General features: G+C 42.7%; 1 protein-coding gene across 1 annotated transcript in view; it reads left to right on the top strand.

Moving 5' to 3' along the window:
- Positions 1-11,131: 11,131 nt before the first annotated feature.
- OLA1 (Obg like ATPase 1) overlaps positions 11,132-24,740 on the top strand; it is a 110,600-nt gene continuing 96,991 nt past the window's right edge. The window contains exons 1-4 of the mRNA XM_066634773.1: positions 11,132-11,241; positions 12,029-12,129; positions 14,864-15,007; positions 19,310-19,437. Of these exons, the coding sequence (XP_066490870.1) occupies positions 12,029-12,129; positions 14,864-15,007; positions 19,310-19,437 (373 nt within the window). The 5' untranslated portion in view covers positions 11,132-11,241. The remainder of the gene's footprint in view (positions 11,242-12,028; positions 12,130-14,863; positions 15,008-19,309; positions 19,438-24,740) is intronic.

Genomic DNA, 24,740 nt, shown 5'->3' with positions numbered 1-24,740 from the left:
ACCAGGCCCAGGAATGCATCCATGACCCTCCTTAACACAGTGTCAAATCTGGGAGGAAACAGGCCTGCGACAGGAGCTCTCTGGCATTTCAAAAATTTTAGAGAGACTTAGGAGTGTTTGGTTTTCCATATTACTTTATCTAGCTGCTAATGCCACATGGTCAGGTAGACCTGGACTCTGCATCAAGAAGCCTAGCAGACCTGAGCTCCAAAGTCTATTGTGGCTGTCAGCACCCTTCCCTGCCCTGTTTCCCCCTCTCCCCATTCTACCTGTGCCCATTGCCCCCCTTCCTCTTTGGGAAGGGACCCAGAAGAAACTTTGTACCCCCTACTAAAATTCCTCTCATAGGCCCTGATGTTAGGTGAAAATCCCCTTTTCCCTTCCAAGTTGTGTTTTTATATCTAGTTATGTATTTTGGACTAAAATGCAGGCCTAAAGCTTCTCTTTCAGGCCACAAAAGGAGTCAAATCTTAAGCTCACTCATTTCTCATGTTGTTTGTCAGTCTGGGAAGACTCATTTTCTCTAGAGACACTGGAAATGTCTTTATTGTTTAAGTCAATCACTGAATATGCAAACACCTTAAAGGAGGACTTTGGCAGCAAAGTCTATCACCTATTGTTAACTAAATCACAGCCATTAAGCCACCTCCAGACTCCAAAATCTAGTAGCAACAGGAAGTAAGCTACTCCCCCTCCCCCAGAGTCAGGCTTTGCTGATAGCTGATTTCTGGACCCTTCCACCTTTTCTTTACATAGTCCACGTGTACTGAGCAGGCGCATCTAGACCAGCACTACGACACATCCGGATCATTCTAGGTCAGACACAACCCCTTAAGAGTAAGCTGAGAGCACATGTGGCTCTCTCTCTGATTGCCCTCCTGTGGGAGTGGTCCTACATGGGTCTCTTCCTCCAACTGCCCCCCCCGGACAGGTAAATATATTTTGCGTCTAAACTCTCTCCCTTCTTCCCTATCTATTCCTCCCTTCTCCCCCATCTTTAGTCAGCAACTGGGTTTAGCAGATTAAGGAACCCCTAAATACTTCCCTACACCCTATCCATTTCTGATTCCTTTTCGGATGCACCCAAATACATAGCACATGCAGCCACCACTAGCTAGGTACACTATACACAAGTACTAGAAATCTATACTTATCAATTATCCATGTGTATTATGTTTACCTTTGTGTGTTTTTGCAATAAGAATATAATCCTTTGATTGAAAGTTACCTTTCTCCCAGTCTCCTCATTGAGCTAGGCAAGGGATCTCTTTGCTCTACGCTGTCTTGTTATCCAGCCTATGGTCCCAAAAAGTTTCCAAAAGGCTAATATACTAATTCCCCTAAACAAAGCAGCCTTTTTGGTAACACTGACAGGCCCCCCCCCCCCAGTGCAGGCAGGATGCAGCACATGTCTGTTTGGCACAGCTGCATCAGTGCTGGAAAGTTGGATAGGATTGGGCCCTAAGTCTGGTGTAATGTGGTTAGCTGTGAGTGCAGCTAGACATGCAACAGTATAGTGTTGTCAATAATGGTTTTGGGGTTTACTTTAGAAGCATTTGTCATCTTAGGACCAAATTTCTTCTGATGTCTGAACCTGTCTACTGGAGAAAAAAATGGACACAGTGGGTAAAAGGTGTCGACCATTCTCTTAACCCTTCTTTATACTTGTTGGGGTCTATAACAGCATATTCTATAACACCACAGAATGACTCATTTCTTCCAAAAGCTTTCCTCTTACTCATCTTTTTTTCCCCTGTCAACCACTTTGTCCTTGGATGTTGTTTTCCTCCATCCCATTTCTACATTTCATTTCACTCTCTGAGGTTGTTAGCTACTTTCAGGTGCTTAGTGCTTTCTATTAACTTCCCTTTGTCACTTGTTCCCTGCTTGAATCCTCCTTGCAATAAGGAAGGGCATTTTGCTAATTTCCCTTAAATTTGTCTTCAAAGATTTCTTACTCTGACACATGGCTATTCCCAAGAGTCATGGAAGTTTTTGCATGTTAACAGTTAGGTAATTTCCTGTTAAAAGGGGAACACGTCAACACACCCAGCATTGGATAAAAAGTACTGCTCATGGCATACTAAAGATTACAAAGCAATATAGTGTCTTTAAATATCAATACAGGTGCCCCCCCATATCTGTGGGGGTTCTGTTCCCCTGTGGATATGTAAAACGCGGATATGGGGGAACCCTATGTAAATAGCAGCCCTTTACACCCCCTGCCCCGTGCCCATTACATTTATTTTTCTGTAGTAGTGCTTGCAGCATGGGTGTTTCTTGCTTAACTGAAGAACTCAACATGGGGAGCAGACTATCCAAACGTTAACAGGAAGCAGGACAGTTCCTGCTTTCTGTTAATGTTTGCTTGGTTGCTTAGTCTCCCTCTGGAGTGCTGGCTAGTTGTCTGCATGTCATGTTCTTCCTTTAAGCAAGAATGTTAAGCAAGAAACACCTGTGCTGCAAGTGCTAGTGCAGAAAAATAAAGGTACAGTAAAGGGTGCATGGGGGGGGGAAGGTGCTGATCTACGGATAAGTGAATCTGCAGATACCAGGTCCATGGATATGGGGTGATGTCTGTATATCAAAATATTTGCTACTTGTCTCTTATTTGATAGGATAAGAGAAAAGTGTATCAGAAGTATCTCAGATTTATGTTTGTCAGGTCAGTTGGACTGATAAACCAAAAGGAGGGAATTCTGTTTTTGTGCCAAAATAAAGGCAAGCTACATACTCAAAGAGGTTGTCACACATAAATCATCTGTAGTTTATGACATGGGGTGGGATACAGAAACTATATCCAGAAACAAAGTAAAGCATTCACAACTTTATGAAGGGTTGGGTATGAGCCCAAAATGATTAGCACCATTCATTAGCTTTGTTATGTATGCAAGTTATGCAGGATCAAAATCCTGCATAACCGATTGGCCCAGTCTTATGGCTGGCCAATCAGGGTGGTGGATCGAAATCCTGCCGTCCGATTGGTCCTCTAGTTTAGTGTTTCAACAGCACCAATTGTGGGGAATCTGGGAGGAGCTAAGGGGTATAAAGCCAGGGTGTTTTCATTGCCAGGTTCTGTTCTGAAGATGAAATAAATGTGTTGAGCTGTTATCTCTATGCCTTCCTTTATTCACATGGACCCACTATTTAACAAGTTTGCCAAGCAGACCACCTGATGTTGTGTGCTGCTCATGAGGTTCTCTAGAGTAGACTGTAGCCCATGCTTATTTCATGTGTAAGCAAATGGGAGATGTTGTAGGGAAAATATAGGTGGTTGGGAGATCTATAAAGACCAGGAAAAAGAAGCCTTTTCCCCCTTAGGATCCAGGAAGTGCAGTGTCCAGTGCACCTGTGCCAGACAAAGTACAATGCTTAAAAGTGTTTATTAAGGTGTGCCTTTGCATCATATATAGTCTCATACTATTCAACATTTTATTATCTGAAACTCTTAATAATCCTGTAATTGATGATGACGAATAAGGAAAATGGTGGTCTGTAAGTTCAAGGAACTATGGAAGGAGACGTCATATCTGTTTAATTTCCACAGATATGCTTTCTATAAGATATGCTTTCTATAAGAAGATATGCTTTCTATAAGAAGCAGGGTCTGTGACCTTGTACATGACGTGTGTGTGTGCGCCAGTCTCCTTACCAGATCTTGATGGCACTATTCCAGGCATGCAAGTCTGGCAATGGCCATGGTCTCACAAAGTTACTACTGAGCCAAGACTGCTATGTCAGATATATGGCTTGTATATGAATAGAATTGTAGCTGGTGTCTTCCTTTCTCTTTCCCACTTAACATGAAAACAGCTGGCTAAGTGTCCCTGGAGACATGTGGCTAAGTGCACCTGCCAAGCAACAGGGTAAGTCGCTAAAATCAGCCCCAGCTTTGCCACATTTTTTTTTTGCCAACCTCTGTGCCCATGAACTAATGCACTCCCCACAGACAGCATCAGCAACCAAGCTAAAACCTGTACCACTGCACACATCCTGGCAGCCCAGTAGAGTTATAATCAAGTGCTTGCAGGTGCACATTATAATTGGCACTTCATAGACTCATTTCCCTGGAGATCAGCTTCCCGTGTTGCTCATTAGCTTCTCAGAACAGAACATTACATTCTTTGTGAGGAACTGGCCTAGGAATGGTAACTTAGAGGCCAAGATTTGATTCAGGTTGGTCCTTTGGATTGGATGGTGCCTCTTAAAGACATGTATTGTAGCACAGTTATGCTAACTTTAAGATTTACTGGTAAGTACTTTAGGGCGCAATTCAGCTGGCACAAGTCCCTTGTACTGACCGAAGACTGTCGCAAAAGTACTGTAAAGCACTTTCATGCCACTCTTTGGGGAGATAGGCTGGCGCATGAACGTGTACTGGCTTCCCCGTTCCGACATGAGTCCCAGAGCCTGGTAAGGTCGTGCTGGCTGAGCTTGGCCGGCATGGGGGTCAGGAGATGTGTGGGCACTGGGGAGGGTGGGGAGGAGGCAGGAGGAAGGCGTTTTGGGGCGGGGAGGGTGGGCGGCGGGGGTTCCCGGGGGGAGTGGGAGGTGGTGCCAGGATCCAGCACTTATGCTGGATCCCAGTTCCTGGGCAGCCTGGGGCAGTTCCAGGCTGCTTGGATTTGTGCCACCATTGGGACTGCTGTTGCTCTCCTGGGGTAAGGGGAAAAGTTTCCCCTTGCTTCAGGCCAAGCCTCAGACAGATCAGGAAAAAGGACAGCAGAAGCCTAGTGGCAATTGGCCAATGACACATATAGCAGAGTTCGATATGCTTTATCAACACAGTAGTCACCAATCAACCGATTCCTATTTACTGTTAAGCTTCCATGTAGCCACTATCATACACTCAAGAACAAAATCATTGAGTATATCAGGAAGGTGGTGATTGGCGAATTGTTTATGTAGGAAGGTGTAAACACACTGACAACACTGGGTTAATTTGTGAAGACAGTGCTTCTGGAAATAATCATTCCTTTTATCTTGGAATTTTGGGGGCTGGTATGTATAGAAGAAGGTGGCTTCTCTGGTACCCTGGTCCTGAGCCATAAATGACTTTAAAGGTTAAAAAAGCAGCACCTTGAATTGAGCCTGGAAATGAACCAGCAATCAGTTTAGTCACTGGAGCAGTGGTCCAGTGGAATTGAACTGCTGAACCCCAGTAAATATATGGGCACCACATTCTGTACCAATTGCAGTTTCAGTTGCAATTGCAATGAAAATATTTCATTGGGAAAGAAGTCAGTATTTTAGGCATGCACCGAGACAAAATCTACAAAGAATGGCACTGGAATAGGCAAGAAGGAGGGGGCAGACTGCAAATCAAAAGGAAAGAAACCAAACAATGAACTCCAGAGTGGACACCGATTTGTTTTGTGAAGATTAGAGCAAATTCACACTACACAACGCTATTCCCTGAAGCTGTCATTCCATGCTGCAAATTTAAAAGGAAAGGGCAAAGTGGCTGATTCTATGGCATGCAGCAGCAGCTACTAGTGAGTACCTTTGCCCTGCTAAGTACATTGGTCTCCTGGCCCTGGAAGTGAATGTATTCCATGTGAGGTGCAAAAGGGGTGGCGTGACTCATATTAGGAACCCCAAGAGGCCTGATAAAAACTAAGGATCTTATGCTGACACCCCTGCCTTAAATCTAATTAGTTATCAAAGAAAATAAATGGGATGTAACCTGGGAGAACTTCTCGTCATCCCAAGTGACACAGTTACCTGTTTTCTTTCCATTTGTGCAGAATGTTTTAAATTGCTGATGGTGCCTAGAAAGTGACAATGAAGTGGAATCTTTGGTGTTTCAGCTGTCATATCAAGGTGTCAGATTGCCAGCACTCGGGTTTGTTATTTTTAGAATTGATTATCGTACAAAGTAGGTATGGGGACAGCAGTCTATGTTTTGCCTCTGAAGCAGTTTTGTTAGTGGGAATCAGCAGCATGCATGTGCGAGCTGTTACCTTCTCAATGTCCTGCAGTCACATCTAAGAGAATAGGAAAGTGTTGAGGCCCAATATGTGAATTGTGTGTTATTGCTCAATAGTTCTATTACCTGCATTGCTATTGCAGGGTCTCTTTACAGAAATTAAATGCAGAACAGTTACCGAGAAGCATATACATCTCATCTAAGCCACCCCCATTACTAATAGTATATGTTTAAAGCCAATGTGGCGCAGGACTAAAGTATGAGGCTTACAACAATTCTTTGTTTGAGGGCACAATCTTGACCTGCAGATAGGCTGGCACAAGTCTCCATCATTGTCACAAAAGTGCCATAGAGATTGCACTGTAAATCTCTTCTTGGCTATGAGGCTTGTTAAGTGGCACTGGGCAAGCCATTACTATGCAAGAAGGTGGTGTGATTGCTATCTGAGTGACTTGGAGGAAGAGTGAGAAGGATTTGTGATGAATAGAGTATTGTCCAACACACCTTTTAACATTACGGGACACATTTGTTTGCAGGAGTATGTGGCGCTATATGAATGCCAGGAGAGCATGACCTAGCCCAGTCCTGTGGTACTTGATTTGGATTAAGGGAAAGATGCCTCAAGTCCCATAGACCTCAAAGAAGGCCAAACCTTCGATTCATTCGAGCAAGCTACCTCCCTGCCCCATTCTTGCTGGTGGACTCAGGAGTAACTTTGCTTTTCTTTTGTTTCTTTTAGGAAAATTCTATGAGTGACTGCACCTTGCTTACACAGCATATTTGAATCTGTAAACAAAAGCCACATCCTTCCTGCTTTGGAGCAAATGAAAGTTATGATACAAGAAAAGACTTCCCAACCCTAACTTCTCTCACAAACTTCATGGCCAAATCTAAACCTGCATGCTGAGGCCCTGGCCTCCAGAGTACATCAAGAGTTTGCTGCACAGCAGGGTAAAAGAAGGGGAAGCAGGACATAGGGAAATATGAATGGTTACTGGGAAAACCAGGGGGTTGCACTAGTGGGAGGGAAGAGGGAAAAGAGAGGGACAAGGAGAAAGAAGAAAAAGAAGCAAGGAAATACCAGGGTTCTAACCACAGTGAAACACCTTAGTTGAGTCATAAGAAGAGCCAAGGACCTATCTAGTCAAGATTCCTGTATCTTACAGTAGCCCACTAGATGCCTTTAGAAGCACACAAAACAACAAGATACCTGCAGGAGTGGGGAGTCGACTCATAAGAGTCATGTCTTGAATTCACTCAAGTCCCGACTTGCTTTTCTATGTGCTTGTGTGTGTGTGTGTGTGTGTGTGTGCTTACTTTTTTGGTCATGCCTGACTCATGCAGTGACTTGTTTCTCATAATGATTCTGACTTGAGTAAAAAAATGACTCTACAGTAGCTCAGGACAAGTTGCGATAGCCACCCATTATGACTTGTGAGTCGACTCGAGTCAGGGGGTTGGAGACTCGAGACTCGACTTATGACTTGGCACAGTGGCTCTTGACCTCCCTAAAAGCCTCCATCCTGTTGCCACTCCCTTGTATCTGGCATTCAGAGACAGGTTATCTCTGAAACCCAGAGGTTCCATAAGTACATATGTAAATTGTTTTGTGAATTATTTTGTTGTAAAGTGTAAAAATATTCATCATCATCATCATAAAGTGGAGTCCCATCTTACAGGGTGTAAGGTTTTAAAGTCTGCTCATAAGGCAAAAATAACATTGTATAATCAAAATTTCTCTTGAAAATCCCTTAAATTGCTTACATTAAGACAGAAGTCTCCAAACCCTGGCCTGGGGGTGAGATGCGGCTCAAGGTGAGCCTCTGTCTGGCCAGCAGCAAGACTGTGGTGTTACCAAAAGGGCTGTTTTGTTTAGGGGGAATTATTACACTACCCTTATTGGAACCTCAGGATCGCAGGCTGGATAACAAGACAGTGTAATGCAGAGAAATTCCCTTTAGCTAAAAGAGGAGACTGGGAGAAAGATAACTTTTAATAAAAGATTATAGTTTTATTACAGAAGCACAAAGGTAAACATAATGCACATGGAAAAATGGTAAATATATGTTTCTTGGTCCTAGTACTTGAATCCAGTGTACCTAGCCTTTCATGGTGGTTGCGTGTGGAGAGTATTTGGTGCATCCGAGGAAATTAGAAAAGGGAAAGGTTGTAGGGAAGGGTTTTAGGGGTCCCTTGTCTGCCAAACCCAGCTGCTAACTAAAGATGGGGAGAGAAGGGGAGAAAAAGGGGGGGGGGAAGAAGGGAAAAAGTTCCAGACGCAAGATAGTTACCTGTCTTGTAGAGCAGTTGGATGGGGGAGGGGAGTCCTGTGTAGAGGACCCTCTGACAAAACACAGATATGTTGTGTCCTTGAAGGGGAAGCCAGAGAGAGAGAGAGAGAGAGAGAGAGAGAGAGAGAGAGAGAGAGAGAGCATGTGGCAGCCCTCTCTTAAAAAGGGGTTTGCAAAACATGCTGAGCTGAATGATAACTTCCTTACTACCACACAGCAGGGTAAACATTGAAAAGATCAGGATATTCCTTATCAGCAAAATTCAATGGGGTCTAATGGCTGGCTTCCTAGTTGGGGGAACTTAAACAATACATTGAATGGGCAACCCAGGAAGACAGTTCAAGTTTGCATATGGTACTTAAGCAGTGATTGAGTTAATACAATGAATAGGAAACACTTAAACAACGATTTAAGATGCCAGACTTCTTCCTATAATGTATGATCAGGGAGGTGGGTTTAAGATGCCTATAGCCACAGGGAAGTGGAGGTTGTGTACGCTTGTGACTTGACCTGATTGTGACCTGTGTGTTGCTGCATGATACTTTAGTCCATAGTACATAACCAGATATAAAATCACAACTAAGGAAAAAGGGGATTTTCACATAACAGTGGTCCCCTGTGGGCCTCTGGCCTCTCTAACAAAATGCAGCCAGGGTGTGTTCTGAGGGTCGGAGAGGACATGTGCAGTCTCCCTGGGCCTCAGAACAGCTAAAAACATCTCTCCCCAGTTTTTTGTTTTTTTTAAGGAAGTGCTTTTTGGGCCCTCTGAAGGCCTTAGAAGGCTTTCTGAGGGTTGGGGAGGCCTCTTTGGTCCTCAGAACATGCTCTGGGTGCTTTCTGTGATGTGCTGGTTCTGAGGTATTTACTCCTGTACATGTAAGTACAGTACATGTAAGCTGCTTGGAGGGTGGGGAGTCCATTTGAGTATGGGTTTTATTTCTGTGATGTGTGTTGGTGCTTGGAGAAATCCTGGAACTTTGACCTCATTTGTTTATTTATTCATTCATGTAAGTTCCATCTCTAATGTATTTATTTAAATTTACTTATTTTTTCTGGCCCTTGACACTATGCCAGATCCTTGATGTGGCCCTCTGGTCAAAAAGTTTGGAGATCCCTGCATTAAGGGGATTTGAGTTCTCAGGACTGGGATTTCTGGCTGTTCTTTGCTAGATGGCCTGGGGAGATGGCTTGGTGTGCCACATGGAGATGGCTTGGTGTGCCATATGGGTGGGCACTGATTGACTGCCCTGCCCATGTGGGGGCATTCTCAATTTGCTATGCTGAAGGCTCTGTCATAGATGCTGAGGGAGTAGGGTTGTACTTCTCTGGGGTTTCTGAAGCTCTTTGCTCCTCTGTGTGTGGGCTATTGTGGGACACAGCTGCAAGCCAGCGTATGTAGCTAGTCTTCTTCAGTCCTTAGCTGGTGCTCAAAGAACAGGTTGTCCTATCAGCCAATATACTGCCATAGGTGCCGCTGGGGATCCGTGGCTATTCATGACATACTTTCACTCCCTGTATGCTGGTGGGTGGCTTGAGTGTAAGATTGCACCAGTCCTTTTTTTTTTTTAAACACAATAAAAGGTTTTTGTCTACCTCGGTGGAGATAAATGGAGAGGAGGGGGTGCCTGGTGTGGATAATGGGTGACAGACAGACACATCAGTGTGGGTGGTGCCCCCAGTGGCTTGTGTAAGGTGACCAGGCATCCTCTTTTTCCAGGACATGCCCTCTTTTTAGTCTCATGTCCTGGAAAAGAATTCAAATATCCTCTTTTTCCCTGTAAGGGGGCAGCGGCGCATAGCCTTCCTGTAAGCAACAAAATCTACAGGAAATCAACCCTGACTGTTCATTGGAAGGACAGATGCCTAAATACGTTGGTCATCTCATGAGGAGAGAGGACTCTTTAGAAAAGAGCCTGGTGCTGGGAAAAATTGAAGGCAAAAGGAGAAGGGGACGGCAGAGGATGAGATGGTTAGATAGTGCCACGGAGGCAATGAACATGAATTTGGACATTTTCTGGGAGTTAGTGGTAGACAGGGGGGACTGGTGTACTGCGGTCCATGGGGTCACGAACAGTCAGTCAGCCTTAACAGGTTAAGGGCGCACTCCTAACCCCTTATGTCAGTGCTTTCCAGCACTGGCATAGCGGTGCCAATGGGACATGTGCTGCATCCTGCAGTTGGGTGTCACTCATGGAGGCCTCCTCAAAGCAAGGGAATGTTTCTCCCCTTACCTCAGAGTTGCATTGCCCTTATGTCAGTGCTGGAAAGCACTGACATAAGGGGTTAGGATTGTGCCCTAAGTTGGACACGACTTAACAGGTGGGTGGAGGCAGGTGAGGCAGAGCCACCCCACGGAGTCCTTCGAAAAGCAGCACTGTCGCGTGAGGTGTGCAAGCACATACAACCCATATGCGAGTGCTTGGGCAGGGAGGTGGGAGCGCATGGGTTGTGGGCGCTTGTGACTCCGGTGGGAAGGCTCTGCCTCACCTGCCTCCCCACCCACTGCAAGTCCCTGCTACGCCAGTGTTTTCAGCTTTTATCTTGTCCCGCGCCCCATATATGTCGTGGATGCCCTTCACTTTGGGGGGCCAGGCCCTCTCTCTGCAGTTAAGACAACCTGGTCACCCTGTTGCGCTTGAGCAACGAATGCAGCAGGAAAGTGGCGCGCGGGAGCAACAGCTCGCTTGCTGTTGGTGGGGGGGGCGCGCACTGGACCAAACGCCACAGCCACGGGATTCACTCGCTCCAGACGTTTGCACGAGGGATATCAGCGCGCGGACTGAGCAAAGCTGCGCCTCCTTCTCTCCCCGCCTGCAGCTCGGGACTCCCTATCTCATCGCCCGGGAGCCAGCCAGCCAGCGCATGCGCAGACAGGCAGGCGAGGGAGAGCAGCTCCTCCCCCTGCGCCGCTGCGTGCGTGCGTGCGGAAGCAGAGCCCGTGCCAGGTAGACTGGAGCGCCTGGCTGCCGAGCACATTGGCCGCTCGCGCTCTTGTTGCGGCCTCGGAGCGGCGGCCACGAGGCAAGTCTGAGGGGAGCGGGGTGGCAGAGGGGAGACGGGCGACGGGCGACCACGCGTGGTGCGCTCCGGGAGGCTGCTTCTGCGGCCCTTGGAGGCGGCGCCCGCAGGGAGGGTAACGAGGCAGGCGGGTGCTGCGGGCCGCGCTCTCCCCCGGCCCTGTTCGGGGCTCGGCTCTGCGCGGGGTGGTCCCCGCTGCGCTGTCACCTTCGCCTGCCGGTGCGCTGCTGCCACCGGGGCCTAGGAGAGGGCCGGCAGTCCGAGCGCCGCCACCCATCCGTGGAGGCGTCGAGACGAGAGCCTCCCCCGGCGCGGAGCCCTTTATTTTTAGCCCAGCGTCTCCAGGGGCTTCGCAGAGAATGCAGCAGCCCCGGGTCTGTGGGGCAGGAAAGGCCGGGTGGCTGCTGCCCTCCTCGCCCTCTCCCGGGCACCCTCCCTTGCTGTGCGTGGCTGTTACGGCTCCCCAACAGGTACTTGACAGGCACGTTTCAGGAAAGAAATGCCTTGCGTTCGTTGTTATTATGCATTAGGTTGACCCCCACGTAAGAGGTGGGGAAGTAAGACATGCCCAATCCTGAGCATGTCTACTCAGAAGCAAGTCCCACGAGAGTCAATGGGGCTTCCTCCCAGGGAAGTGTGGGTAGGCTTGCCGCCTAAGAGCCCAACCCTATGCATGTCTACTCAGAAGCAAGTCCCGTTATAATCAATGGGGTTTACTCTCAGGAAGGTGTGGATAGGGTTGCAGCCTAAGTCTGGGATTTAGACTGTGTTCTGTGTTTCCCCATTCTAGATGCCCCCCAAAAAGGGAGGTGATGGAATTAAACCACATCCCATCATTGGAAGATTTGGGACCTCTTTGAAAATTGGCATTGTTGGGTTGCCAAATGTTGGGTAAGTGTTTTAATGGGAATGATCTGTAGGGATGTTGTAGTCTTGGATTACCTGTATTGGCAATGGGTTGGGCTCCATGCTTTTGGAAGTTCCTTCTGATTCTGTAAGCCTTGCTTAGTCATCCTAAAGGCAGTAGGCCCTCCTGAATAAACTTGGTGAGGCAGATGTAAGTGCGTTATGGAGTCTTTATTATGGTCTTGGATAAGGATTTCTAGCATTTATTTTCTTACTGGAATTCATATTTGTGTTTTACTTCATTGGTGATTCTGTGAGTATTAAATAGGTGCTCTGGCCTGGCATGAAATTTGAAAATTCACAAAGGAGTAAACAAATTAATTTACCAGTTCATAATGTAGTTTACCATACTGACCAAATAAATAGCTTTATAGACATAAAAAAAAGCATATCTAGTTTAAAATGAATATGTCTTAAGTCATTTAGACAGTTTTTCCAGAAGAGTATTTTTAAAAAGAGAACATTTTAAATACAGAGAAATATAAGTATTAAACAGTTAAAAAAAGCTACACTGCAAGCATGTTAGTTGACATTCCTAACTTGGTTGTGATCCATACACAGTAGGCATTACAAAGTTTTGAAGAGGGTAGGGGCAAAAAAATTTAAGTCTCTCTTCTCATCAATATAGCAGTATCTGTTTACTGGAATATTTAACCTTTAATTGAAAGAGGCAATTATTATGTGAGACTATGGTAGCGTTTATATTTATATGCATACGTAGTATGAAGCATTTTAGTGCAAATAATGAGCTGGATATCTGTTGAGGTGGTGGCAAGTCTGTCTATGTAGAGTATGTGCTTTAGACAAAAATGAAGGGGAATGTTCAATAACTAGTGGATAAATACTGGAGAATAGCATAGGGGGAAAGTTGGGAAGCAGTAGATGTGCGGGCAAAAAGAGACTAGGGAAGAAAGCTTGAGGAAAGACTTAAAGGAAATTGCTTGATTCACGTATAAGGGAGACTAATTTTGAGATATAAAAAGCAGCATTCTGAAACCATGGAGATTGTACTGAGACTTGTGACTGTGTATCCTAAGATTTTCTATCAGGAAAAGGCTGTCCCTCCTGGTCTGAAGCAAGAGGTCTTTCTGTAGAAGGATGGTAACCTTAGAATTCAACCCAGAACTTAAATTTCTCTGCAGGGATAATTAAGACTTTCATGGTTTAATCCATTTCTGCCCAACATTGTATATATGCAACAGGGAGAAGTTGTGGACCTCTCCTCTCCTTCTTCTCACCTGAGGCTCATGGAGCATTGCCTGCATTGGGGAAACTGCCTGAAGCTTCCTCCATGCTATTAACTGTGCCTCCAGGAAACCTGTTCTAGAGGCTTGCACCTGGGGCATTTGCCCCATCAAACCTAATGGGAGGTCTGCCACTGACAGGGACCAAGTTTGTACACCTGTGGACTAGGCAAAAATGGGTTAAGATGCAGAACAGAGCCATTGAAAGATGTTGAAATAGGTGTTTGCCATTGTTGTTGTTGTTGTTGTTATACTGCTGTCCAATGAAATAGTTTTCAAAACAGATCTGTACCAGGGGAATGTTTCCTGTTCCAATGGGGCTTGCCATTTAAGAAGGAACACCAGGTGATATCAGCAACCAGCTACTGGGTGGAATGGTGTGCTTCAATGAATAGGAACGTTTGCTCCTCTCATGCTAAATATAAGAGAAAACTACTTTAAAAGGTGCCTTTTTGCCCAATTAGCAGGGTTAACTTCAGTAATATGTAAAGTCTGCTGTAAGTGATGTGATCATAATGGTGAACCTGCGTTCACAAGCCATGTGTCACATCCAACTTATTTTGGAGTGATCCCGTTTGTAGCTTAGCCAAAATAGCTTTGGGAATATTTGCATTTGTTTTAAGAAATATTAAGACAAATTTTGGAAAATTTGTAAATTGTATTTGTTGTTCTAAGCAGACATTTTTATTTGTTAAGTATGGCCATGAAAATGTCATCTGAAAGGAACACTGCTGGTCTGATTGTCAAGCTATAACCTTGCTCATGTTAGAGTTCTTTCAAAATACTGTTTTGAATTTTAAAAAAGATTTTAACAGATATAATCTACATGTTTAAGAAGAACTGTTTATGGTCTGCTAGTTAACCTGTCTACTTTTCACCATAACTTAACTTTTATTGTTATCTGCATCTTGCTTTGTGTGTGATGAAAAAGTAAGCATGCTATAAGGGTGTGCTAATATTGCACCTGAAATGTTAAGATGTTGTAGTAAGAATTAATACTATACCTTTAATTTAAAGTGTTTGATTTAATGTTAATATTTTTTCAAAAACTATATTGAGCTATGATGACAAAAAGATGAGCAGTTTGTATTAGACTTTCATAATGATTTACCTAAAATATGCACTCATCAACTTATTTGAATCTTGAAAGTGGGATTTATGAAAACTTTCAACAGAAATTGAAGAGATCTGTTTGAACCAAGGAGGCTGGTACAGCTGATTGGGGCTAGAAAACTAATGCCTTGCTACAAAGTAATGATATATAGTAACTTTGGAAAATTCCAGGAGTTCAGATCCTAATAATGAAAGGCTTTGATGTTTCCTGTTACTACTATAATACAAAAAATAAGGGAAAGAAGTATTGAATAGCATTGTGGTATCTTGTTTCTATATGCCACTGGTGCAGACTTCATGGTACGTATTAATAAGGGGGGAGCTGACGAATACTGCAATTCTTTCTTTTTCTCTTTTTAAAGGAAATCTACCTTTTTTAATGTATTAACCAAAAGTCAAGCAGCTGCTGAGAACTTTCCTTTCTGCACTATTGATCCTAATGAGAGCAGAGTACCTGTGCCAGATGACAGATTTGATTTTCTTTGCCAATATCATAAGCCTCCAAGGTAAATACTTTAAACCTTATCTGTTGATTTTCCCATAAAGAATTTTTCAATAATAGTATACATTTCTGCAGTGTTTACTTCAGAATCTATAAGCATATTGCAGTATTTAGTTTCATCACTGGGCAGAACAATCTAGTCAAATAGTGAAGCCAAATATTAGAACTTTTGTTTCCTTACTTTTACATGCCCTCAGACATCCTTCCTCCTCCAAACTGCATTTCAGTGGGCTATTTGTTTTCTCTCATATCCATCTGTTTCCCTGTTGCAACACCTGCCATTTTCTGGTATCTGAACTAATGGGCCCTTGGGGACCACATAAACCTACTTCTGAAGGAACTGACACCTGTGGATTCTTGTGCCCCTAGTTTCGCCACATATTATTTAGTAGGGCCTATTGATCAAGATTGGTATGATATGGAAATCTTGATTTGTTGAAGCTATTTTGAACTCTGCAACCTCTTCACTTCATCTTGTATTCCGTTAAATCATTCTTCATGTCAAGTGGTGAATTTGTTTTTAGTTAAAGCTTAAAGGAGTTAAGTCGCATGTATCTTAATTAATTATCACATCTTGGTAAAGGTAAAGATTTAGGAAATAGCTTATTCTTCTCCAACATTAAGTTTTCAAAAGAAGTTCTCCTAGCTGAAGATGATTAGTTTAGAACAAGAAGTTTCAACTTCTAAGTCATAATAAGGCAGGAGGTCTGGTCTAGAGGGTTGCGCCTCTATTTGCCTGAAGATAATATCTGAAGGTCGCCAGTTCGAGGCCACTGGCACCGTGTGACCTTGAAGCAGCTGACAAGCTGAGCCGAGCTATTCCATCTGCTCTTGAGCGTGGGAGGATGGAGGCCAGAATGTGCGGCCAGACCAAGAAAGAAACACCTGAATGTTGTGGTTTCTTGAAAGATAGAAACCTTCTTTCAAATTGTAAAAATCCCTACTGGGATTTAAAAATTGTCTGTCTATGTAAACCGCCTTGAATAAAGTCTGGAGAAAGGAGAAATCTGAGGACCAAGAAAGGCGGTATAGAAATACCTGTATTGTTATTGTTATTGTTATTATTGTTATTGTTATTGTTATTGTTATTGTTATTACTTTTTTATTTGTTCTCCATTTTCGTTGTGGGTACATGTACTTCCCTCAAACATTGCAAGAAGGCACAATATGATAAATTTTATCATATCGTGAATAAAGGAGACACGCGCTTAGGGAATTAATCTCTTCTGACTTTTGGGAATGTTGTATTTGAATCTCTGTGTCATGTCCTTTGAGGAATTCAGGGTGGTTTTATAAAAGTCCAAGAGCATGACAAACTTGTAGTGGTTCCTAAACTGTGAGCTATGGCTCCCCAGGAGGTCACGGAAACCAGCCAGGGAAACTGTGGAATTGCAAAAAACTTACCACCCTATACAATGTATAGGATTGTGGCCCTAATGGGGAATTGTGGCCAATGGCCCAGTAGGTCAAGGAACCCCAGTCGAAAAAGTTAGGGAACCACTGATATAACTTGTAATGCTCCTGAATGCATTATTCTATATTTTCCTGTAGCTTGTCCATCCTGAACTCTAAACTGAAAGTATGTTATTTAGCAAATAAGTACTTTGTAATTTTTCTGAAAATTAAAAATGTATAGTAGTCTTTGATTATTTCTATTACCGATAATTCATAGCTACTCAAATGCCCAAAGTTATAGCATACTTTTTCGGGCCAGCTTAGCCTAGCGGTTACTTCGATAATACTTTTTCTAGGTTGCAAAAATGTTGTACTAAGTACAGTGCAGTTTAGTTTGAACTCAGCAAAGTTCAATAGTTATGTTAATATCTGGGCTGTATTTTTCTTTTTGAAAATGAGATTGTAGAGATGGGAAGTTTGATTAAAATCAATTATACAAATCAATGTTTTGTTAATTTATGCATGATTTAAAACATGGCAATACAAATCATTCCATGATATTTGCTCTTGTAAGAAGTTGGGATATGTCAGTTGTGTTACTGAGATTTTCAGATGTAAAAATTTCGTGAAGACAGGAGAAGTGTCTCATTAAAGAATTACCAACTGTTCTTGGCCACTATCTCTGTCACCTTTTTCATTGTTTTTAAAGAAGGTAATTAAAATGAGTACAAGTTGAACTTTTGCATATCTATAGATTGACTACAGATATTTCTACTTCTATCTATTTTTTTTAGAGAAGAGGTCTTATATTTGATCTGTATTACAACAAAATATCAAGATTTTCTTTCCTATGCAGCTTTCCTTTTTTGCATATCGAAAAAAATTGCATCACAGCTCTTGGTGTGAGGAGCTATGTGCAAGTCAGGCAGTGGAGACGAGAAATGTGGCAGGGGGAGCAGTGAAGATATACATTTTCATGTCTAACTAAGCTCAGGCCTGACCTACACAAGCAGCAGAATAAGGTGGCAGAGCAGACTGCAGAGGGATATACTATTTTTAATGTTTATCCAGATAAAAAACACTTGCAAGTTAGTCTGCAACAAACTTTTCAGTGCCACATCCCACCTTGCCCTCCATGATGGTTCATGACACAGAAGCACCTGGAAGTGACTTCTGGCCAAACCAAAAATTACACCTGCAAATTGGAAGTCACTTCCAGTCAATTCCGTGTGCCATTGTGAGGTCTGTGGAGGCCAATAAAGTGGGTCCTGGGCCTGGCGTGACCCAGGAGAGGCCTCCCGGTAAGGCATGGTGGCACTACCTGGGACATCACATCAGGCCCATCACACTTGGGCTCGCAACCCAAAGTTTTGTAAACTCTTAACTTGCACAAGATGGAGAGTTTCACCCTCTTTTCCTGCTGTGCTAGTTTCAAATAGAATACTTTTATGCAAGAGAGCTATTAAAAAAAGTGACACCCTCGTCTGCAGTGATACAGTTCACGTAGCCATTTTAGGACCTGATAATCTAATTTATACTTTAGTCCAGTGCTCTTCAACCTTCTTTATGCCACAACCCCAATTTAAAAATGAGACTGGGGACCCACCATCAATCCTGCCTTCCAGTATCCTATCTGCCACCCCATCTCTTCACTGCCCACTCCCCACCTCTGTTATGCCCTCCTAGTGCTGTCCACTGTAACCAAGTATTCTTCTTAGAGTGAGCAGAAAAGGTTACCATGAAGCCTTGCACTAGTGAAAGCTATTTTAGCATAGTTGCTAAGAACTTGAGCAGGACTGGGACACAGCCTCCCCCTTTAGTAGTGGTGCTCTGGTCCAGTGACCTTCAACCTTTTTCATTCCCGTAAGTTGTTGCAGCTCCACAATGAGGCTTCACAGCAGTGACGTAGCTAAGGGAGTGCAGGGGGTAGCAGTTGCACTGGGCATCAAGCTTTAGGGGGGCAACAAGCTGAGCTTCACACTAGTGACCAAAATTGTGAAAATCTTGATATGTATGAGTAATACCATCATGTTATATATCATTGGAAAGGTAATTTAATACAGAATGCAATGAAACAAACTGCATTGGAATATCTGTATTCTATCAAATGTTACGGTCAATTAACCAGAAAATGAAAACATAACTACCTTATGAAACTAAAGGTGGATTTTCTTAACTCAATATTGACCTATGAGACTGATTGTTCTGAGAGCCAGTGACAAGTTACGTTATTGACACTTTGCAATAACATGTTATGATACAGCATGGAACTAATAAAGTGTTAATATGAGTTGTTCTCATTTCCATGTATCATAATACAGTTAAGCCTGCTTACTGGGTAAAGATGCAATTCTTCAAATGGTGCTCTTCTCATATTTAGCAGGGGGAGAATAATTGTCCATCTTCACCCCAGCACAGTGTCTCGAACCAATCAGGGGCACACTTTTTATTTATTTGCTTAATTAAATTTGATTTTGTCTTGGGGGGGCTACAAATCTTTGACCCCAGGTAGCAGATAGCTGCCTTAGCTATGCCACTGGCTTGGGGAAAGTGTCAGAACAAGTGAGTGGCGAGCTGCTGGGAGAAGGAGGCAGGTTTCCCCCCAATTTTCACTTTTTAAAAAGCCCAGGCATGACATCACTTCTGGTTGTGATATCACTTCTGGGGCATCATTTTGAGCTTGGCACTGGGCTACACCACTGCTTCACAGTCCCATTGGGGTAACAACCCCAAGGGTGAGAAGCATTGCTTTAGTCTGCTGCATGTGAAGACCAGGCATCTGCCTTACACTGTGTAGATCTCATCTTTAGAGCTTTGGGGGTGTTACTAAGGTGTGGTGTACCCACCCTCTAAATGTACTGAATTTTTTTGTTAGTACTGCTTATTACTAAATCCTTGAATTATTTTTCAGCAAAATTCCAGCCTTTCTGAATATAGTGGATATTGCTGGCCTTGTGAAAGGAGCCCATGCTGGACAAGGACTAGGAAATGCCTTTTTGTCGCACATTAGCGCCTGCGATGGAATCTTTCACCTACTGCGTACGTAAACTTAATTCTTTTTATGTTTATATAATTTAAGGATGGTATAATAAATTCTTAAGAATTGCAGCATCAAGTCGAAGTGCTTCTTAAAATGTGTTTTTAAGGGCAGTACTGTGAGGGCACTTGAGGAAAGAATTGGGGGAGGAAGTGATGTTAAATCCCTTTCATGCCCACTGACTCCCCAGCAATAATCCGCTCAGACTGTTTCTACCCCCAACTGAGTTTGCTTCTAATAAATAACATAACCCTTCCTGCTTGCTGAATTTCCCTTGCAAATAACTTCACTCCCCACCCCCACCCATTGCAGGCACGTTATGAGAGAAACATGGACTTGGGATCTCTCCATTTCCCTTTTATGACTCTGTCGTAATGCACAGTCCACAATACATAGGGCTGAACACTTGTGGAGGAAAACTATCAAAAGTTAAATCTTATCTAGGAAAAGGTAGAACTTGTTTTTTAATTTCAGAATGTTGAGCGGATTTCACTTTGCTGTCAACATGTTTATAATTCTTAGAGATCAGTGATTGTAAGGATACTATTGATATGTGCTCATTTATTTTACTTTAGTAAATTCCAAATTAATCCGTTTTTGTTAATGAAATGTTTGTCTCTGAACCAAGCAAGAATCATAGAAAAGTAGGATAAGATGGACTGTAGTGGTGTTTAAAACTTGTTTTGGAATCTTATTCATTTTCAGCATATACACGCTGATTTGATCAGGACTATTGAGTCTTGCATCATTTGTTTGGGAAAATGAAAAAAAAGGTGACTGGAAAACTGAATGGTCAGTTTTCCATCACTTTTGAAAACTTTTGAAAACAACACTTTTCCACCAATTTTGAGGCCATCTTTTTAATCCACTGTACTTCATTCCCGTGAAGTATGAACCATTCCTGGTTCATACAGACCAGGAATGAAGATAATGATTCATTCCTGGTCAGTATGAATAATCAAGGTGGTGCCTCTACAGAGCTGGCTGCATGCTATAGCTGTCTTGCCAGTGATGCAGGTGACAGTGAAAACCAGTGTAAATGGGATTTTTTTTGTATTTAAATATGCAAAATCAAATCGGGTTGTGAAAGAGAACTCCGCTAGTACCCATTTGTTAGCATTTCCATTAGTTTCAGAAGAAACGGGCAATAAGCCAGAAGGACACAACTTTGTTTTACGTTTGTTCAGACCTAATGAATGCAAAAATAGATCTTATGGTAACTGATAGATCTATCCCTGAAGTTGATGGTATCTTAAAGTTGTTTGCCTGTGGAGTCACAGTCCACATGATTTATTTTTTGTAGTTTATAGTAAATATTTGAATGGTGCTAGACTGTATTTATAACAATAAGGGCGCAATCCTAACCCCTTATGTCAGTGCTGACATTATTATTGTTATAAATACAGTCTAGCAACTGACATAAGGGTAATGAAGCTCCAAAGTAAGGGAACAAACATTCCCTTACTTTGAGGAGGCCTCAACTGCAGGATGCAGCACATGTCCCATTGGCACCGCTATGCCGGTGCTGGAAAGCACTGACATAAGGGGTTAGGATGTACCGTAAGGCTCACATTCTCCTAAACAAAGTGAACCTACAGCATACATGGCAAGTAACTACAGTACTTCTTTCAAGGTCAGTATGTTATAATGTAGTGAAACAATACAGTTGCCTTGTCTAGTCAGGTGTTGTTATAATCCTGTCTGTTCATGACTTAGAAGAGCGATGTTGAGGTGTAGCTTTAGTTATGAAATTATAGCTCCTTTTTATCCTATTTTCTCCCTGGGAGCCCATGATGGAATACTGGTGTCTCATAGAGGTAATATCCATCCTTCTTGTATGAGTCTTAACTAAGTCAGAATGGGGTGTGTGTGTGTGAAATACAAAAAATAAAATATTTTGTTACGTACCCATGAATAATATCTCAAGATATATCTAGGGATATTCCTGTACTTCTGACGTGTAAAAAACTATACTTGGTAACTGATTTGTTGGTATAGTACTCTGAAATAAAATATTTCCATGGTGCTTAAACAAAGGTAACAACATCTCATTCTTCCTGCTGCATGCTGTGTTTTTATGTTGTTTGGTTGTTTGGTAGCTGGTGACAGCTTGTCTAGTTGTCTTCTGTGTGCTAACATTGCTGCAACAAATCGGAAGTACTGTACTTGAAGGATGTTATGTACTGTATACAATTTTCCCGTTGTTACTCGTAATGTTGGCAAGCTAATATATTGTATATGAAACTGTATATCTGTAGTCCTGTTTGCGAGTGTACAATATTACAGCTCAGAAAGCTTCCCTTATGAAAATGTTGAAGCAACAACAGGCAGTGTGCTTGGCATTATACTTGATCTTGAAAATTCATTCATTCATTCCACCTTTATTGGCATAAACAATCCAACAAGAAAACAAAATTAAAACATTCAGGGTAACCACCAGTCACTGATCAGGCAAAGAAATACAGAGGAATTTACGCCTCGACAGTGCCTTAAATATATATTTTGCTACATTTGATGAGCGGCACTCATTTCTCCCGTCTAACAAGTACTGGACCAAGTCTGTATCTGAACCATGAAAGCTTTCCAGAAATGGATATAGAAATCGATGGCGTAAATCACTATAGTGGGTACAGTACAGAAGTACATGGGTTAAGGACGCTTTTGGGGTCAGGTCGAAGGAACATGACTGGGGACTTTTCAATGGTCTATTAAATCGTGCTCTTAGTACATTTGTAGATAAGGTATTAAACCTACCCAGTGTAAAGACTCTACGAATCTGAGGTGAACACATGAATGATAGATAGCTTGAACCCAAATCAGAGGGTCATGAAAGACCAATATATAGAGGTGAACAAGACTTACGGGCTGCAACTTACAAATCCTGTTTCTCTATATCAAATAATCGGGTCCGAATAAGATTGTAAGCTGCAGACAAGGGTAATCCTCCTACCAGATCAGTTGATAGGCCTAGGAGCTGGAGTCTTTTATGAAATAAGGTTAGACCAGGGGAAAAAGAAATATCAGCAAGAATATTGGAGAGCATGATGTTCTGATTTGCCTCGAAACTGACCCTTAGCCAAAATCTCAGGAATCTCAGCCAGGCCAGTGTTTCAATTTTATGCAGACCAACTTCAAGGCACAATGCTGCGTAAGGGATGCAGTGAGGTGTCGCAAAGATCTTATAGAGGAATCTGGATTGAACACGTTCTACTAGAGTGGAAATGGCTGAAATCCAGATAGGGGTACTAAACAGCAATCGTGCCAGAACCTTGGACTTAAAGATCTGCACTTCTGCTGGGATATAAGAATTGCCCCAGGTGTAAAAAAAAACCTTCCCCTTGATATATTCAAGGTTGACCCAGATTGGTGGGCACCACTCTTGGCAGACCTGTTCACAGTTGTAAATAATACTGGTATTATGCCAACTCATGGACCCAATCAATCATTATGCCCATTTATAAAAAAGGGGATAGAAAGCACCCAGGGAGCTGTCACCCCTTATCTTTGCTATCCTCTCTGGGCAAGATTTACACAAAATACCTTTTGGACAGGCTCACCAAGTGGCTAAAAGAAAATAACATTATTGGCCCAGAACAAACAGGCTTCTTACCTGGTAAATCTGTTTTGGATAATTGTTTAGCCCTATCCCATTTAGTCACTAAGTATGCCAAATCTAAAAATGTCCATCTTTATGCTGCCTTCCTGGATTTAAAAGGCGCATTTGACATGTTTGACAGGGAGCTACTTTGGCTAAAACTGGACAGTTTAGGTCTGGACAAGAGACTCCTTCTCTTAATCAGGAATCTCTACTCAGAGACTAGCTGCTGTGTTAAATTAACACCATGTGGGAAACTTTCGGCCCCAATTCCTACTAATTTAGGAGTCAAACAAGGATGTGTCTTAGCCCCTATGCTGTTCAACATATTTATTATTGATCTGGTTCCTCATTTGTCCTTAGCTGATGCCCATCCTCCTAAATTAGTTAATTTACCGTTCCCCCTTCTGTTGTATGCTATTGTCCCATACAAAACTTGGCTTGAAGTGTTTAATCAACTTGTGTATTAAATACCTAACTTCCAATAAATTGCAATTAAACTTTGAGAAGTCTAAAAAAGTGGTTTTCGGTTCCCAATGGAAACCTACCTCTTGGTCCTTTGGTGGGAAGGTAATCGAACAGGTTAACGTTTTCAAGTACCTGGAAATTCTGTTTCATCATAGACATACTTGGTCACCCCATCGCCAGGCTGCTATTAACTCAAGCAATTTATTAGTTCAACTACTTTGCGGATCTTGAAAATGCTGGTCTGAGAGAAATTGGTTGGCTTGCATTTAATTTTAGGAAGCAGCTCCTAGAAAGGCTAGATGTGTTCCCCTTTTGTTAGCTATATTTTCAGCTAGCTGTTATGCTCAGAAATTTTGCTATTGGTTGGATTGAATTAGAAGTCTGCTACTAAAATACCATCTACACTTGCATATAAGTCTATCTCATTGATAAGTTGCGGCAAATCTAAGCCAAAAAAATCATAGAATTTTCTATGATCTGAGGATAAGTTGAGTGTAAAATTTAGGGGTGTATGAAATTCTTTAAAAATGACTGACCAGTAATTGTTCTGAGGCAGCAATAAAAAGCTAAAAATGAAAAAAATGGAGCCATTTTTACCTTTTTTTCCAAACAGAAAGGGAGATGAAGGCATTTATGAGAATTGTAGTTAATGAGGGGTGCTGCTATGGAAGTACTGTACTGTATTTCTTATGAATACTGCAATGATAATCTCTGTGCAGTGTAGCCCATATATAGATAGTGCTATTGTATTGTCTAATGCAGTGTTTCTCAAACTTTGAGGGTGTTTTACTCCCTCAGTAAGTTCTTGTGGGGGAGGAGCTAGGGCAGCGATGCGATCCCCAGGATTATGTTGCTACGGGGGTAGCGGGGGGGTGCTTTGCACTTACATTGTAGGGCTGCAAGGAGGTGCAGGGAGCCCTCTGCAGTGCTCCCTGAGTCTTCAAACATTCACTAAAAGCGGGCACAAAGCACTTCCGTTTTGCACCCCCATTGTCCCCGTTAGCCTCCCTCCCCTTCCCCCACCCCTTAAAGGGATGGGGAAGTGTTACACGAACTGGTGGGTCGCAACGCATCAGTTTGAGAACCACTGGTCTAATTGATTCTATTTTTGGAAAAAAGATGAGGCTTACGTGAGTAGGGTTTGCAGAAGAGATTTGTTACTGTGTTTTTGAACAACTCTCAACATAGAGCCATTTCAAATTTCACAAAATTTCTGGATAGAAGTATAAAAGCATTCTGTGT

This window comes from Tiliqua scincoides, chromosome 1 (genome assembly GCF_035046505.1).
Source record: "Tiliqua scincoides isolate rTilSci1 chromosome 1, rTilSci1.hap2, whole genome shotgun sequence".
Classification (NCBI taxonomy): Eukaryota; Metazoa; Chordata; class Lepidosauria; order Squamata; family Scincidae; genus Tiliqua; species Tiliqua scincoides.
This window is presented reverse-complemented; position numbering and strand designations above follow the sequence as displayed.